The 19,011-nt window shown below is 38.3% G+C and overlaps 1 protein-coding gene across 4 annotated transcripts in view; it reads left to right on the top strand.

Annotated features, from left to right (window-relative positions):
* Positions 1-514: 514 nt before the first annotated feature.
* Positions 515-19,011, top strand: part of TMEM209 (transmembrane protein 209) — a 30,302-nt gene continuing 11,805 nt past the window's right edge. The window contains exons 1-10 of one of the 4 annotated variants that reach the window (XM_027574620.2): positions 515-648; positions 1,613-1,749; positions 1,896-1,954; positions 2,923-3,054; positions 3,562-3,803; positions 8,917-9,118; positions 14,378-14,553; positions 15,608-15,679; positions 16,390-16,446; positions 18,347-18,443. In XM_027574620.2, coding sequence (XP_027430421.1) covers positions 646-648; positions 1,613-1,749; positions 1,896-1,954; positions 2,923-3,054; positions 3,562-3,803; positions 8,917-9,118; positions 14,378-14,553; positions 15,608-15,679; positions 16,390-16,446; positions 18,347-18,443 — 1,177 coding nt within the window. In that variant the 5' untranslated portion in view covers positions 515-645. The remainder of the gene's footprint in view (positions 649-1,612; positions 1,750-1,895; positions 1,955-2,922; positions 3,055-3,561; positions 3,804-8,916; positions 9,119-14,377; positions 14,554-15,607; positions 15,680-16,389; positions 16,447-18,346; positions 18,444-19,011) is intronic. The other 3 variants (XM_027574623.2, XM_027574622.2, XM_027574621.1) reach the window with 3 other exon arrangements.

The raw sequence follows: 19,011 nt of genomic DNA, 5'->3' as shown, positions 1-19,011 counted from the left end.
TATTTGTTAAATAAAACCAAACTGAACTCCCTGATAAGCCTTTTCCTCAAGGTTAGAAGTTCTTCCGAAGAATATGCAAGAAAAGTAACGACTGGATTTTTTTAAACCTCAAAACCACTAGCAACTTTAACACATCTGGGGCTTTCTTCCTACTGCTGCACCCTTATTCCAAGGACATTTAAGACTTTACATCGGGTCAGAACACTTGTTTTTGTGAGAAATGCTTTGTCGTCGCTGATGGGTGTGTGGACACGTTACCCCATACTCTACCCTACAATTAGCTACCCTGCTTAATAAAATGTGCTTAAAAATGTGAACCCATAAATACCCTAAGGAAGCTAAAATTATATTAATATATAGAAATTCAGCTTGTTACAATTATTACTTTTTACTGCGGGTTCAGAACTTGGTCTTAATTTTTGCTGCTCGGCTTTCTCCCCGCAGAAGAGTGGGAGCGACAAACATTAAAGCTGTTTCCCGGGTAACGCTCCGAGCTCTCGTCCCTCCCCCACCCTCCTCTTCTCGCGAGAAGGTCCGTTCTTCCGGTAACTGTAGTCCCGCAAGCCGGTTGCCTTCTCCTTCGCTCTTGGCTTCGCGCATGTGCAGTAGAGAGTGGCGCGAGCCCGCGGCTTCCGGCCGAAGAACATGGTGCGTTTTGGGGGTCATCTTTGTGCTTCCAGGACGTGGAGTCCACGCGGGCCGTGGGATTTCCGTGACTGTGGATCTGCCGAGGGTTCAGCCAAAGGGGGGTGTGGCCAGGCGTCCCAACACCTTTAGTGGAAGGACGAAAGAAGCAATAGGGGTCGCCAAAGTTTGTGCTGGGAGACCCAGGGAGGGAAGCTCTGGGGACTGGGAAGTTTGGACTCGCGGACTGGGAGGCGCGAAGGGTGCTGCTCTGTACTGTCTGGATAAGACTCTAGATACGAGAGAGTCTTACGTTTGTCTGAGATGAGGCCTAGCGAAACAAAGGAAATATAAATCCTATGTGGACCCAAATTGCACACTCCCCAGTCGGTCTCGTCCCCTTCACACCATGAGTGTTCACCCTTATAAAACATAAAATCTTACACTTTATCAGCAACACAAAACAGGGGTCTCTGGCGTGCGACAATCCCGAGTGCAGAGTTGTTTACGATGGTAGGCAGTTAATGGCTTCTGCGTGAAGATGTAAGAGGAGAGCCTTTAATGGCATAACTAATTTAGAATATTTTCTCCCAAAGCTTGGTATTTTGAGTTTCTTAAATTAGCCCTTGGGCTAATCCTTGTGACATATTCCAAAAGCACAATACAGAATAATTGTAGATATAATCACCATCCTTTAAATACAAAATAAGACATTTTTATTCGTTGGAAGTATTGTTCTCTGAAGTGCTGAGCCAGTTCTCTGTTGATTACAGTATGGTGCCAATAAACTTATAATTTAGCGTTCCCTTTTCATATAATAATAGTAAAATGTCAAAAGTTTTGGAAGGACATTTTAAAGTTAAGGGGAAATGTGCAGTTTCTAGTTACTGTTATAAAGGACACAAGTTTCTTAAATGGAGAAGTGTTTTTGTTTTGTTTTGTTTTTTTCATTAATTCATTAACGGGAATTTTTGAATTTTTTGAATAGATGCAAGGGGAGACAAATCCTAGTGCTTCCCTCATTGACACAACCATCAAGATGAGAAAAGAAACAGAAGCTAAGAAAGTGGTTTTAGCCTGGGGACTCCTAAATGTATCTATGGCTGGAATGATATATACTGAAATGTAAGTTAATTAGCCAGAAAAAAGTGAAACTTAAGCCAATGGTCAGTTCCACAGGTTTTGGTGTTTGGATTTGGGGTGTTTGTTGTCGTTGTTGTTTGTTTTTCGTGTTTTTTTAAGATTTTGAAAAGCCTGTCTGATTTTTTCAGGACTGGAAAATTGATTAGTTCATATTATAATGTGACATACTGGCCCCTCTGGTATATTGGTAAGTAATTAATTTTTACTCTGATTAAGATTTACTACCAATGAAAAACTGCATTCATATTTAATTCAATTTAGTATTCATTCCTGCATTCCATAAATATTCGAGTGTGTACTATGTTCCAAAAACTGGGAATACAACAGGAAGGGAACAAAGTCCCTGCCCTCATGGAAGGAACTTTCTAGTAGAGGAAACAAACAGTACAATTCCAGGTAATCATTGGAGTTCTGTGATGAAAAACAGTGTTTGGTGGTGGTGATTTGTATTTGTTATTCTCTCTGAAATGCCTTCCCTACTTCCCTACCATTGTTCCTTTCAAGAACAACCAGATTTGTATTCCATTGATGCCTTCCTCAGTTTCCTTGTTACTTCCTCTGCTTCACTCTGCTCTTCAGTAGTCCTGGGGTATGAAGAGTCTTTATGGCCATTGGAGTGAATTCCATAGTCTAATACACACATTAACCTGGAGTCTGTGATAGGGAGGTGGTGTGGCAAGGAGTTTTGGAATCTGCATACCTGAGGTGTAATCATGGGTTCAATATCAAGCTGTGTGTTCTTGCAAAAGTCACTTGACTTCTCTAGTCAAGTGAAGGTGAAAATGTTTATTGTACAAGGTTGTAAGGATTAGTGATGATATTTTTTTTTTAAGATTTTTTTGTTTTTAAGTAATCTCTATACCCAATGTGGGACTCAAACTCACAACCCTGAGATTGAGTCACATTCTCTACCTACCAACTGGGCCAGCAGGTGCCCCGATAATACTTTGAAATTCACTGGTAAATGCCCTATAATAAACATTTATGTAATAAACATTGTATACAGTTGACATTCATTAAATGGTAACTGTTATGAGGAATAAGAAGATAGTTTTCAATTTTGTTGTTAACTTGCTAAAATATGAAGAGTTTTTGTTCCCCCCTTTAGATGGTCTACCCCCCTTTAAAAAAAATAAAAATATTGTTCTCTTCCAGAGCTTGCCCTTGCATCCCTCTTCAGCCTAAATGCCTTATTTGATTTTTGGAGATATTTCAAATACACTGTGGCACCAACAAGTCTGGTTGTTAGCCCTGGACAGCAAACACTTTTAGGGTTGAAAACAGCTGGTAAGTGTTTTATATCTTTTGCAAAGGTGGGGGAAAGGTTGGCAATAAATCTTTCTCAATTTAATTTGCCCTTTTTATAGACTGAGCTGGAAGGGACTTCTAAGGCCATCTGGTTCAACTATATTAAGCAAGTCTATAATAAATTGTCTTAAGACCAATGATTATCATTCCTATTTGTATAAACTGAATGGAAATAATATTCAACAGCCTCATGAAAGTTTATTCCTTTGTTTAATTACAATTAAAATTAAATGACTAACTCTTACGGCATTGAAGCTAATCTCTTACTTTAAAATCTGTGGAAATGGTAAACAACTACTTTGTGTCCTTAGGTTATAATACGTTATGTAATTTAACAACCAAGTCACCCTATTACTTTCTCTTTTCTTGAAAAAGGTTCAGTTCATTAAGTCTGTTTTTGTAGAAATTTTATTTATACATGCACACACATCTTTTATTCACTCACTCATTTATTTATTTATTTATTCTTTCCTTCCTTCCTTCTAGTTGTACAGACTACTCCTCCACATGATCTGGCAGCAACCCAGATCCCTCCCTCTCCACCTTCTCCTTCAATTCAGGGTCAGAGTGTGTTGAGTTATAGCCCATCTCGTTCACCCAGTACCAGCCCCAAGTTCACCACCAGCTGTATAACTGGATATAGCCCTCAGCTGCAAGGTCTGTCATCAGGGGGCAGCGGTTCCTATAGCCCTGGAGTGACTTACTCTCCCATCAGTGGTTATAATAAGGTAATGAATCCTTTCTCTTGGCCAGTCACATTATTTTAGTATGGAGAGCTACCTTGAAAATCAGCAAATGAGTCGAAACTCCTCATTTTCTCACTGAGGGAACTGAGGAACAGTGGATAATTGACTTGCCCAAATTGCCCATTTAAGAGCCAAGAACAGAACCCAGATCCTTATAACTAGTCAGAAGTTCTTTATACTACATCCTAAAGTGAAAGGAAAAAAATTAGCTTTCGCAAAGATAATGGACTCTGAGGGTCACCATCTAGGATCTTTCTGCAGGGTTTTTCAAACCAGCTGAGACTATGATAATTTTTTCTTTTAGTTTTTAAATTCATGTTTGCCCTCTTTCTTTGCTTGTTTATGTGAAACTTTTGTATAACCTTATACAATTTTAATGCTTTCTGGGACACCTGGGTGGCTCAATCGGTTAAGTGTCTGCCTTCATTCAGGTCATGATCTCAGGGTTCTGGGATCAAGTCCAGCATCGGGCCCCTTGCTTGGTGGGGATCCTGCTTCTCCCTCTGCCTGCCAGTCCCCCTGCTTGTGCGTGTGCTTGCTCACTCTCACAAATAAATAAAATCTTAAAAAAAAAAAAAAGTAAATAAAATCTTTATTTATTTATTTGACAGAGAGAGAGCGAGAACAGGAACACAAGCAGGAGGAGTGGGAGAGGGAGAAGCAGGCTTCCTGCTGAGCAGGGAGCCCGATGCGGGGCTCGATCCCAGGACCCTGGGATCATGACCTGAGCCGAAGGCAGATGCTTAACGACTGAGCCACCCAGGCACCCTAAATAAATAAAATTTTAATGCTTTCATCATGTTGGATTACCTCCTAAGCTAGAAAGAGTTGTGTAGTTGGACTCTTGAGGATGGACACCCCTTTCAAAAGGGATGATTAGAAACCTTCATTCCAACTCCCACAGTAAAGTGGGATATAGTTCTCATTTTTGGACTTGATAGAAGCAACATTGACAAATTTGAAATTAGGACTTCTGCCTGAAGCATAAGAACATAAAAGGAGCATTAAAGAGATGGTCAGGGGTGCCTGGATGACTCAGTCAGTAGAACATGCCCCTCTTAACCTCGCAGTTGTGTGCGCAAGCCCCATGTTGTGTGTAGAGATTACTTAAAAAAAAATCAAGGGTGCCTGAGTGGCTCAGTCGGTTAAGTGTCTGCCTTTGGCTCAGGTCATGATCCCGGGGTCCTGCGATCAAGCCCCACATTGGGCTCCCTCTTCAGCGGGGAGTCTGCTTCTCCCTCTCCCTCTGCCTGCCGCTCCGCCTGCTTGTGTTCTCTCTCTCTCTCTGTCAAATAAATAAAATCTTTTTAAAAAATCATTTAAAAGGTAGGGGGCGATGGTAACTTTTTCAGATGCTCTCTCTAGTTAGACTAACATCTCTATAGCTGCTAGTTAAACGAGGGATGTCTGCAAATGAAATCAACACACTGCCCCTTACTCTTTATATAATATTTCTTTGTAATGAAATTCCATATTACTGGTTACCTGATAATAATTTTGGCAAGTAATAGAATTTAGAACATTTTGTACAAGTTAAATATTATGAGGAAATGTGTATATAGTGATAATTCATAACCCATAGGTAAATATGACTTGTAAAAATAGCTTTTATTTTCATGAGAAAAGAAAAATCACTCATAGTCTTACCACCCAAACATAATTTGTTTAATGGCTCCTTAATACTCGTCTAGTGGAAATACCATAGTTTACTCTTGAATAAGTAAGGTTTTTTTATTTCTTAGAAACTGTTACTAATCTGTACTAAATAACTCTTTACATAAAGTTGGTAACATTGTTTTAATTATCTTTTTCTACTAGATTGTAACCTCAAGTACAGGATTGTGTTTTGTTTTTTTTTTAAAGATTTTATTTATTTACTTGAGAGAGAGAGAATGAGAGATAGCACGAGAGGGAAGAGGGTCAGAGGGAGAAGCAGACTCCCCGCCGAGCAGGGAGCCCGATGCGGGACTCGATCCCGGGACTCCAGGATCATGACCCGAGCCGAAGGCAGTCGCTTAACCGACTGAGCCACCCAGGCGCCCCCAGGATTGTGTTTTTTATTCATCTTTGTTTTCTTAGCCCAGTGTATGGAATATAGATGCTATATAAGTATTTGTTGAACCAAATTACTACTTCGGAAAAGTTAATGAAATAGAATAATTCTTTTTCTAGGGAGAAAAATGCCAAGATTGACGAAGTAGAAAACCTAAATAAATACGGAAGAAAAATTTTAATCAAATGTATCTGCAGAATATATTAGAGCCCTGGAATTTTGCTATTGAGTTCTTTTAAATTTTCAAGAAACCAGTTACTTTTAAACTTTTGATTATTGAAGTTTTCAAACATACCTGTTACCCATCTTCAGTATTTACCCACATTCTTCTAGTGTATGGACAGCTAATTCTGATCCAATAAAATATATTAAAAGCCTAAATTCTATAGTCAGAAAAACTGGACTGAAATCCTGGTAGGATCTTGAGTGAGTTAACCTAACCTCTCGTGTCCACAATTAGTACAGTAGTAATATTTATCTATTATTGAGAGGATAAAATAAGGTAATATATATTGTGCACAAAATGTGCCCCTTGAGTAAAAATAAACCAGTCAATGGTTTATTAGCCCAGTATGGTTTATTTAGCCCAAATATCATAGCATATGTAAGGATTTTTTTTTTAAATAGGCTCCACCCCATAAGAGAAATCAATGTCGAAGAAGATTAACATTTTTATTTTAAATCAACATTAAACTAAAAGATTTTTTAATCCTTGATTTAAGGCAAGCTAATATAAATTGATAATGAAACCCCAGTAAAAATAATTATCGATGTACTGGGGTAGGTATTTAATAAAATAGGTAATACAGTGACCGGTAATTGTATTTTTAAAGTGTTTAACTTCGTAAGTATAAGGAAACACAAGCTAAATGTAAATTTTTAAAAATTCTTCTATATCAAATAAACATTTTAAAGTAGTAATGCTGATGGATGTATACCAGAATAGGTCCTCCTATCAACTTTCTTCTGAATTGTACTTAGTATAACATTTTCATTTAATAGAATGGGAATATGTATTTAAATGTTTATATGCTTTGGCCCAATCTTTCTGTTCTAGGAATCTCCTGAAGGGCATCCTCAGAAATTAAGATTTATGTACAAAGATGTTAATCAATATTATTTACAGTGGCCAAAAATTATGTGGACAGTTCAAATGTCTAGAATAAGAGAATATAAAAATAAATTATGGTATATTTGTACAATGAAATATTACACAGCCACTAAGAATATTTATAAAGGATTTTTATAGGAAAATCCTTAGTTTTTAAAAAAAACAATGAGGGGACACTTGGGGGGCTCAGTTGGTTTCTGCTTGGGAGTCTGCTTGAGATTCTCTCCCTGTCCCTCTTCCTCTGCCCTGCGCCACCCACCCCTGCTCCCGCATGCACATGCTCACACACTCTCTCTGTCTCCATCTCTAAAATAAATAAATCTTTAAAAATTTTTTTAAAATGAGGTTATAAAGCTAAATAGTATTATCTCAATTATGTAGAAGGAAAAATATACTGATATAGCTGTGTACACTTAAAGATTTGAACATAAAATATGAAAGGATTATATTATCTCTAGGTTGTGGAGTTAAGAGTATGACTTACTTTCTTCAAACTCTTCATTTTTTAAAACATGCATATATTGCTTTTTTAAAAAACAGACCTTTTTTTTTTTAGAATAGTTTTAGGTTTGTAGCAAAACTGAGAGGAAGGTACAGAGACATGTTGTATACCTTTTGCCCCCACACAGGCATAGCTTCCCCCCAGCTAATCAAAATCCCCCACCAGAGTGGTACATTTGTTACAATTGATGAACCTACATTGGAACATCATTATCACCCAGAGGCCGTAGTTTACTTTAGGGCTCACTCTCAGTGGTGTGCATTCTGTGGGTTTGGACAAATATATAGTAACACGTATCCACCATTATTGTATGGTATCATAACAGGGTAATTTCATTGCCCTAAAAATCTTTTGTGCCCTACCTATTCATCCTCCCCAAGTCTCTGGCAACTACTGATCTTTTTACTTTCTCCATAGTTTTGCCTTTTCCAGAATATCATATAATTGGAATCGTACAGTGTGTAGCATTTTCAGATTGGCTTCTTTCAGTTAGTCATGTGCATTTAAGTTTCCTCCATGTCTTTTCATGGCTTTGATAGGTCACTTCTTTTTTTTTTTCTTTTTTGAAAGAGAATGCTTGTGCGCAAGTGGGGAGGTGGAGTGGGCAGTGAAGGGAGGAGGGTAAGGGACAGAGAGACTCTTAAGCCGACTCCATGCCCAGCCTGGAGCTGACTTGGCTCTGTGGGACTTGATCTCACGACCCGGAGATCATGATCTGAGCCGAAATCAAGAGTTGGATGCTGGGGCGCCTGGGTGGCTCAGTTGGCTAAGCGACTGCCTTCGGCTCAGGTCATGATCCTGGAGTCCCGGGATCGAGTCCCGCATCGGGCTCCCTGCTGAGCAGGGAGTCTGCTTCTCCCTCTGACCCTCCCCCCTCTCATGCTCTCTCTCTCTCATTCTCTCTCTCAAATAAATAAATAAGTAAAATCTTAAAAAAAAAAAGAGTTGGATGCTTAACCAACTGAACCACCAACGTGCCCCATATTTCATTTCGTTTTATGCTGAATAATACTCCGTTGTCCAGCTGTACCACAGTTTACCCATTCACCTACTGAAGGATGTCTTCATTGGTTCCAGGTTTTCGCAGTTATAAATAAAGCTGCTGTAAACATCTGTATGCGGGTTTTTGTGTAGACATAAGTTTTCAACTCCTTTGGGTAAATACCAAGGAGCACAATTGCTAGATCATATGCTAAGTGTAGTTTAGTCTTGTAAGAAACTGCCAACTGTCTTCCAAAGTGGCTATGTATACATTTTGCATTCCCGCCAGCAGTGAATGAGGGTTCCTGTTGGTCCACATCCTCACCAACATTCGGGATTGTCATGGTTCTGGATTTTGGCCGTTCTCATTGGTGTGTTACTTTTTGAAAGTCAAAAACCAAAACAGAAATAAATTTCAATAAAGAAGAAGTTCTTTTATTTTGTATAGTTGGCAAGCTATAGTCCCTCTCCTTCTTCTCCATACCCTACTACTGTTGGACCAGTGGAGAGCAGTGGATTGAGATCTCGCTACCGGTCTTCACCCACCGTCTATAATTCCCCTACTGACAAAGAAGACTATATGACAGACCTACGAACTTTGGATACTTTTCTTAGAAGTGAAGAAGAGAAACAGCACAGAGTTAAGCTGGGTACGTATATATATTTTTAGTTAGATCTAATGTACATATTTTTGGTGTTAACTTTACATTATCCTTAACTCAACTATGTTCAGTATTTTGATACCTGTCCATAAATGTTTCTTTTTTACTAATATACCTTGTATAGCCTAGGAAAGAAATACATTTTGTTTTTATATTTTGTATAGTTAGAATTAAGCTCACCAAATTTAAGAAGTAAAATATAGCTGGGGCGCCTGGGTGGCTCAGTCGTTGGGCGTCTGCCTTCGGCTCAGGTCATGGTCCCAGGGTCCTGGAATCGAGCCCCGCATCAGGCTCCCTGCTCAGCAGGAAGCCTGCTTCTCCCTCTCCCACTCCCCCTGCTTGTGTTCCCTCTCTCACTGTGCCTCTCTCTCTGTCAAATAAATAAATAAAATCTTAAAAAAAAAAAGAAGAACATTTAAAAAAAAAATAGCTGAACCGAGAAATCTTGAACTTCTCATCCACGTTAAGATTGAAAGCTTTTTCATATAATGTAAGTTATACTTTCTGTTTAAAACTTGAGGCTATCCAAATGTTTTTAAAGCAGTGCATAGCAAAGCTTATTGAAGTGATAGTTGTCTCCTTTTGGTCCTTGGGAAGATTGGTGTGGCGGAGAGAGAACGGATTTGCTCTAGAAGTGCTGCTGTTTTTCAGAACATTTTTGAACTGGTCTTTGGTTTACTTTGGGAAACAGTGTTAGCAAATCTTAATCTATTTGGGGTGGATCTGATTATAACAAAGTCAATTATTTGAAACCAAATTAGGTTATTGAGCCAAGTAATGATTTTTTTCCCCTCGGGAACTTTCACAGAAAGCACATTAGGTGCTAAAGCATGGCCACAGTGAGGAAGTCCGTTATTGGACTATGCCTCTTTGTGTCACTTGAAAGCTCTCCATTGATTTTTAATTTAATTTTGCCTGAAAGTGCCAGAAACGTCAAAGAAACAAATCAGTATTATCTTGTTATTTGTTGATGCATGCTTTTTCTTCCTGTTAAATTTTGAAGTATTTCAAGTTTACTGAAAATTATAGAGTATAATGCAAAAAACAACTTTAGGTTGTTCCCTCTACAAATCTTCGTCTTATTGAGATATTTTCTGGGTTCCATTTTTTTTCTTCTTTGATCCTTTGGAGTTATTTAGAAGTGTTGTTTTTATTGCTTAGAAGTATTAGTGATTGGTGTTGCTTTTCATTGCCAACATATGAAATGAAGGCTTGGTTATCTTTTATTTTTCCCCTGAGTGAATTGTGCTACAGCTAGAGATTGTGAACTGTACCCTGTCAATTCTTTGGTATTTCTTAATACTTGAATTTAGGCCTGCTGTGTGATCACTTTTTATAAATGGGTCTTGGTATGTTGAAAATAATGCATAGTCTCTAAATACTGGGCTCCATGTTTGTTCATTGAACCAAACTTCTGGAAGGTGTTCTTAAAGACTTTATCTTACTAATCTTCATCCACTTGATCTAATGGTTAGTAAGAAAGTCCATTAAAAGCTCCCACTGATTGTCTTCCATTAGATGTCTTCTTGTAATTCTGTCAAATTTGCTAAATATATAGGAAATTATGCTAAGTGCGTATAAATTCAGGATTGTTAATATCATTGTTTTATCTTTATCTCTTAGGCTTTTTGCCTTCAAGTCTATTTTCTCTGATATTAACACAGCTGAACTAATTTTCTTTGGTTAGTGTTTGCCTGGTATATTTATGTCCATCCCTATACTTCTAACTCATTACCCATAGGTTTTAGGTAATTTAGTATTTTGTATAAATTAATCTGTAAATAATAAATATTTTTGTAAGGAGCTACTTTGAGGCTGTATAAATGTCCTCTTCCTCATCATATTTGACTTAGTAGCTTTAACATCCTTTTAAGTTTCTTTTCAAAATTGATTGTCACTATGTTGGTTCTCATAGTGGCTTTCTAATTCCAGCATTCCTTCTTGATTATTCCCTTTAATATTTTTCAAACATCTTTTGTGATAAAATATGCATAATATTTACCCTTTTAACCATTCTTAGGTGTATATAATTCAGTGGTATTAAGTACATTCACATTGTCGTGCAACCACCTTTTACATTTATTTGTTGGCATTCTTTCGTGAGATAGAACTTTTTCTTCTCCCCGGTAATGTCATTTATTTTGTTGGTTAGATGGTCTCAGATTTGGCTAGTGGGATCCTCTGGCTTCTGTTTTGTTTGTTTGTTGTTGTTTTTTACTTTCTAGCACCAAAAGATATTTCAGGCTCCTCTTGTACTTTCCCTGGTTAACTAACTCTGGAGTCAGTCTGTTTCTCCAAGCGGCCATGATTGCTCTTAGTGGAGAATGATATTTAGAAATTAATGTCTGGGCACTGGTTATGTCAGTGATGATGGGACATCATTACCCTAGGTCCTCCAAAAGGACAGCTAGGAATATATGCGCGCACACACACACACACACCTATATATATTTCTGTATCTGTCCATCTATATATATTAAAAACCATGAGTTCATACTAATACCTCCAATTCCAATCCAACTATACAGTGTTTATTCCAGCCTCCTCCCTTTTCATATTTGTAACTTCTTTCTCCAGTAAGAAACCAGGCACTCACATTTACTTTTTCTCACACATTTTTTTGCTGACTGGCCACTTCATCCTTCATTAGTTTGCACACATCTCCTAAGAATATGAACATTTTCCTTTCTAACTACAACATAATTATCATATTTAAGGTACTAATATTATTCATATTCACATTTCTTCCTGTTGACCCAATAATGGCCTTTGTAGCCTTTTTTTTTTTTTTTTTTTTTACTGATGCAGGATCGTGACATTTATATTTGAAGAGGTCAGCCTCGTTGTTTTGCAAATTTGGATTTGTGTGATCATTTTTCATTATTAGATTAGAATTAGTTTAAATACAATTTTTGGCAAGAATACAACTTTGGTGGTGGTGTGTTCCTTTCAACATATATCAGGAAACACATCCCTGTACCAGTTTGTCCCTTTATTGGTAACATTAAATTGGATCACTTGGCCAAAATGATGGCAACCTTGGCTTTCCCTTTTGTAATTAATAAATAATCTGTAGTGTGATACTTTGCAACCTGTGAATCCTGTTTCCCCAGGCTCCTTTCAGTGAGTGGTTTTAGCATCCATTGATGGTCCTCTCCCAAATGAGTTAAGGCAGTGGTTGTTGCAAAGTGGAGACTTTCTTTCTTTTTTTTTTTTTTTTTAATTTGAAAGCAAGAGCAAGAGACGGAACACAAGCAGGGGGAGTGGGAGAGGGAGAAGCAGGCTTCCAACTGAGCAGGGAGCCCGATGCGGGGCTCCATCCCAGGACCCTGGGATCATGACCTGAGCCGAAGGCAGATGCTTAATGACTGAGCCACGACCTGAGCCGAAAGCAGGCACCCCAACAAAGTGGAGAACTTTCTAATACTTTCATTTCTTCCACATTTAGTAGTTTGGCATTCTTCTGTTTTACCCCTCACCCCACAGTTTGTTTGTTTTAGCAGTTTGCACTGATGGTTGGTTCTTCCTTCCGTAAGCACTGTCTAACTTGCTGTTTAACTCATTGAGTTTTTTAATTTGTTGTGGGCGATTTTTTTTTTCTTCCAATTTTTAAGGTTTTACTTGGTTCTCTTTCAAATATGCATGATTTGTTTTGGAGTATCTTGTTTTGTTCTTATGTTTTCGGTTCTTTTTCCTGTCTCAATCACTTCTTTTTAAAGATTTTATTTATTTATTTGACAGAGACACAGCAAGAGAGGGGACACAAGTAGGGGGAGTGGGAAAGGGAGAAGCAGGCTTCCCGCCGAGCAGGGAGCCCGATGCAGGAAGCCCGATGCGGGGCTCCGATCCCAGGATCATGACCTGAGCCGAAGGCAGACGCTTAATGACTGAGCCACCCAGGCGCCCCTCTCAATCACTTTAAATATAACTTTTTAAAAGCTTCTGTCCAGTAGTTCAGTTATCTAAAGTTCTTGTAGATTAAATACTAACATTTTCGTCTTGTTGATTCCTTTGCCTGGAACCCTGTTTCCTCTTGTGATTTATGTTTTTTTGTTTGTTTTTGGTAAGCTCATCTGCAGTAGGGTTTTATTTATCTGTGCTTTTCTATCCTGGGCAAGCTGGACAGAAGCCTTGTCTCCTCCTAGCAGTTTTATATTTGCCTCTGCCAAGTGCCTGAGGAGTATCACTGACCTTAACTAAGGTAATTTCTGAGCTAGGAGGTTCCTGGACTTCACAGATAGTATAAATGGGTATTCTAAACCCATACAAAAATGGATAATTTTTAAATCCCTGTACCACCTAAGACAGATTTCCTTGTTATATCCTGGTGCCAGTGGACAGATTTTTTTCTTACCTACCAAAAATGTGGCCCTTGCGGTTCCTGGCCTTCTGCTGGGTACAGGAGATGGAGGTAGGAGAAGGGTCTCAATCCAGCTCTACCTCTCCTGGGCCTATATCGTCATTACCAGTTCCCACTCGGGCAGTGAAGTCCAAGATGATAGGTTTCCCAAAGCCTACAGAATTCTCCAGAGCAGCCACAGCAGCCCTTCACAGGGATGCTAGGGAAAAATAATACTTCCTGCCCTCAAGGAGCTCAAATTCTGTTTGGGTAAAAAGACAAACTATAACCTTAGAGTGTGGTAAGTACTCTGGTAGAAGCCTCTGGAGGATTAAGTCCCCATATGTAATTATTAACATTTCCTGGGAGTAAATGTATAAATTTAGAAGTGTAATCGGCAGTCTCTTTTAATACAACACAGGAGTTATTACAGGCTATAAAGAGAACGCAGCGTAGTACTGGGAAAAGCGAGCGTAGCTGCTGACCCAAAGAGTAGTTTATTAATAGGAGACTGTAGTTGTCCCATTCAGAAAGCGCTACTAAAAATTCAAGCAGGGAACTTCCTTAGGCTATTTCTTTCCTGAAGAAATGTGTCTTTTCTTTGTTTCTTGCTGAATCATTCGAAAATCTTAGAGAACGAAACAAGCTTAATTTTACAACAAAAATAAACACTCTCAGCCATTTAGAATTCTTAACATGATACTGCTCAGAAAATGTTCTTTTTAATTTTTTAAAATATATTCTCTAAAGAAAAGACCATGTCAGGGAGGAGAGAGAAGAGTCCCTTGGGGCTTTGTCGTCCTTGATTGCCCTTACCCAGGTGCCTCGGTACGCAGCATTCATCAGCTAAATCTGTATGTCAGAATTCTTACCGCGCACACTGATGCTCTCTAAATTCATCATTGTAGGGAGTCCAGACTCGACCTCGCCTTCCACCAGTCCTACTTTCTGGAACTACAATCGTTCTATGGGAGATTATGCACAAACTTTAAAGAAGTTTCAGTATCAACTCGCCTGTAGGTCTCAGGCCCCCTGTGCTAACAAAGATGAAGCTGATCTCAGTTCTAAACAAGCTGCAGAGGAGGTAAGTGGAAAATAAAAATGACTTAATATTTTTGATTGCAGATTGTTAGGAAGTCTCTAATACTTCTGGAACTTTTTTTTTTTCTGTAATCTTCACTTTTTTTTTTTTAAGATTTTATTTATTTGAGAAAGAGAGAAAGCACAAGCAGGGGGGAAGGGCAGCAGGAGAGAGGCAGACTCCCCACTGAGCAGGGAGCCCAACGTGGGGCTCAATCGCAGGACCCTGGAATCATGACCTGAGCCAAAGGCAGATGCTTAACCCACTGAGCCACCCAGGCGCCCCTGTAATCTTCACTTTTACTGGCTAGAAACATAAATCTGGCACACATTAAATAGTGGAGAAGCTATCTAACTTAGTGTACCTAAAGCTGAATTATATTGTATGTTTTATTCTTTATAACAAATAGTTGACATTACCATCCTGCCTAAAACGTTTTTCTCATTTATAAAACGGTATCTCAAGTATCTATTTGTACTTGATATATAAGACTCTTGCTTTTAAAATACACTTGGATTTGGGGTGCCTGGGTGCCTCAGTTAAGTCTCCAACGCATGATTTTGGCTCAGGTCATGATCTCAGGGTCCTGTGATCGAGCCCCGCATCAGGCTCCGCACTCAGTGGGGAGTCTGCTTCTCTCTCTCTGTCCCCTCTCTCTATGCCCCTCCCCCTGCTGTCTGTCTCTCTCTCTCAAATAAAGAAATCTTTAAAAAAATGTAAAATACACTTGGATTAGAACATTCAACTGTAACTTCATCAGTTTAATACCAAATACAAGATTTTTATTTTGTTCAAAAAAAAAAAGATTTTTATTTTGTTCGTAAAAGCAAGAATGTTCTTTAAACATACCAACGTAAGGAATTTTAAAGACGTATCTGTGCATGAATAGCAACCAAGTGGGAAGTAAGAAAATCATCGTATATTAATTAGATCAATGTCAGTGTTTGTGATGTTTTTCAGATATCTTTTTCCACATATTTTTGAGAGTGGAGGAAAATGACTAATTTCTGGCAGGATTTTTCCTCACTGATTGTTCATTTGAAACATTTTTTAATAGGTTTGGGCAAGAGTGACTATGAATAGACAACTTCTTGATCATATGGATTCATGGACAGCTAAGTTCAGAAATGTAAGTTCTGACATTACTCTTTGGACAATACTAGTGCCTCTTAATATGCAAAATATGTTTTTAGAATATAATTTAGAGGTATTAATTACTCATCAGAATACCAGAATTAATATTTAAAAGTACAATATGGATGGCACATATGTAAGGATAAATACACTTACCTTATGATGTCTGTTTTCATCAGATTTTTTTCTCTCCGTATTTAGTAAATCAGTTTATTTTGAGTGGATTAAGGGATAGTATATTTAGTTATTAAGATATTCTTTCCTTTCCCAGCAGCTCAATTTTATTTTATTTATTTATTTAAGATTTTATTTATTTATTTATTTATTTATTTATTTATTTATTTATTTATTTGAGAGAGAGCCACGAGCAGGGGGAGTGGGAGAGGGAGAAGCAGCCCCCCCGCTGAGCAGGGAGGCCAATGCGGGGCTCCATCCCAGGACCCTGGGATCATGACCTGAGCCAAAGGCAGACGCTTAACCAGCTGAGCCATTCAGGCACCCCTATTTTATTTTATTTTATTTTATTTCAGGTTTTTTTTTTTTTTTCATTTTTCCCCCCCAAAGAGCTTTTCTATCAGAACCTATTATATGTCCAGAAATTCGAGGGAAATGAATGAGGTCCTCACCCTCAGAGAACTTTTAAGTTAGAGAAGATAATATATACTAGAAGCTATTTCAGAATATCAGTTTCTTCGATTGTTTTAGAGAAGAACCCTCTCATCTTTGACCTGGAGGTTGGGAAGACCGACTCATCCAGAGCGAGTGAGTTCCCTTGTTTCAACCCTGCCTCTTTCCCGCTCTGGGAAGTACTCGAAGGTCCCAAGTTCTGAGGGGCACACGGGCCTTCCTCCACTCAGGGCTCCGTGTAGATTCTTTGGAGTCTGCCACTGCTTCCACTCCCATCCTTCAGCACCCATGCATCCACTCTACATCTTCTAGAAATCTGTTGAAGTCACTTGTGCTCCTCTTTTTATTTTTTTACTATAATTTTAATAGGGTATTGAGAGGGAGTGATGAAAATAGCAGCCTATTTTCTTGAACCAGAAGCCTGGATGGCTCTTTAAACATAAAAATTCCCTCATGGGGATAAAAGGTACAGCATAGGGAATATAGTCCTGAACCCCTTAGGCAATTTTGTTGCAGCCCAAGAGTGGCTGGCAAATGGAATGCATTGAATACATGTTGGAAGAATGAATAAGTGAAATGATGTCCTAGTACTATACTCTTATTTCTGCTTACATAAGGGCTTGAAATTTCAAGTTTTTTGGATTTTTTTTTTTAAAAAGCAGTATGCATATACCATATATTTTGTAATACTACTAGCAGAGTCTCGTTAGCACTCAATAATCAACCACATTAATATTTGCAACAAAGCATATGAATAGTCACGCTGTAGCCTCATGGGAATTCAGTTCACATCTTGCCAGTGTATTCGGTTTGCTTGCTAAATGGATTACCAAAAAACTTTGTGTTTTTATAAAAGGTTTCTTAATTCACGAATTTGTATAAGGAATTGTTGACTTGTATTTCATCTGAAACTTTTTCATCGTTCCATGTTATGGTTAAACAAGTAGTGGTTGAAGTTGCCATGAACACATACACAAAACACAAAACACACAACACACAGACAATTCAAATGGGGTATTTCCTTGGACAATCTTTTCACATCTCAGAATTAGTTTGATATTAGCCATCCAAAGTGGCATTTGAGGTTTCTAGTCCTAAAGTAATATGTAATATTCATAAGCCAGTAGATCTAGTATGTATAATAGATCTGTTTCCACGTAGCTCGGGAATTGGGTAAGCCTTCTGAGTTAATCAATTATGTTAGTTTGAAAAACTTCTTATTAATTACAAAATATAAATATGACAAAAAATGTGTGATAATTACTGTAGAAATGTAAATCGTAAATTATCCTTTTAGTTAAGTATAATAATCATAAAAATTTGAGAAAAACTTAGCATGGGGCACCTGGTGGTGTAGTCTGTTGAGCATCCGACTCTTGGTTTCAGCTCAGGTCGTGATCTCAGGGTCATGAGATCAAGCCCCCCATGGGACTCCATGCTCAGCACAGAGTCTGCTTGGGATTCTCTCTCTCCTCTCTCCTACTGCCCCTCCGCTTGTGCTGTCTCTCTGTCAAATGAATAAATAAATCTTAGAAAGAAAGAAAAAGATAAACAACATATAACTGAAATTTTTATATTTTCTTCAGCAATAAGCAGGCATACGTGCTTTAAGACTATGACTTAGTTGACTTACACTCTACTAGCTTGCTTATTACTTAACTCTCTGGACTTCAGCAGCTGCTACTTCATTCTCTTTCACTATACTGTATATATCCACACTATACAAGTAGAAGACAGTAAATATTCTTAGCATTTCATGAAAATAATTATTTGAGGGGCACCTGGGTGGCTCAGTCATTAAGTGTCTGCCTTCAGCTCAGGTCATGATCCCAGCATCCTGGCATCGAGTCCCGCATTGGGCTCCCTGCTCAGCGGGGAGCCTGCTTCTCCCTCTCCCACTCCCCCCTGCTTGTGTTCCCTCTCTCGCTGTGTCTCTCTTTGTCAAATAAATAAAATCTTTAAAAAAGAAAAAAAGAATCATTTGAGAAATGCTTTAGAATTATGTATGTAAAATCTTTGCCTTGTTTCTTCCTAGTGGATCAATGAGACAATATTAGTGCCATTGGTACAAGAGATCGAGTCTGTCAGCACACAGATGAGACGAATGGGCTGTCCTGAGCTCCAGATAGGAGGTATGTGAAAATAGAGCCCAACATTTGATTTACCATCAGTGAACCTTCCAAGCAGAAATTTTCTTTTTGTACTGGGCTATTTAACAACAACTTTGTTACCTTGAGGTGAAGACAAAACTAAATGTCTCTAATATATATATTTTCTAATACAAGTTTTATTGAAATAGAATTTACTTACCGTACAGTTCACCCATTTAAAGTTTACAGTTCAGAGGTTTGGGTTGTGCAACCACAGTCAATTTTAGAGTATCTCATCGCCCAGAAAAGAAACCCCACATACCCCGTTTCCCCCATCACCCATTCCCCAGCCCAAGGCAACTACCAATTTAGACAGACCCATTCTGGATATTTCACATAAATGGAATCATACAATCTGTTGTCATTTGTGACTGATTTCTTTCACTTCACATGTTTTCAAGGTTCATCTGTGTTACAACATTTATCAGTACTTGGTTTCTTTTTATTGCCAGATAATATCCTATTATATTGATCTATTGCATTTTGTTTACCCATTTATCAGTTGATTGACATTTGGGTTGTTTTCACTTTTTGGCTATTATGAATAATG

Source organism: Zalophus californianus, chromosome 12, assembly GCF_009762305.2.
Source record: "Zalophus californianus isolate mZalCal1 chromosome 12, mZalCal1.pri.v2, whole genome shotgun sequence".
NCBI lineage: Eukaryota > Metazoa > Chordata > Mammalia > Carnivora > Otariidae > Zalophus > Zalophus californianus.
Note: the sequence above shows the minus strand (reverse complement) of the source record. Positions and strands in the feature narration are given on the sequence as shown.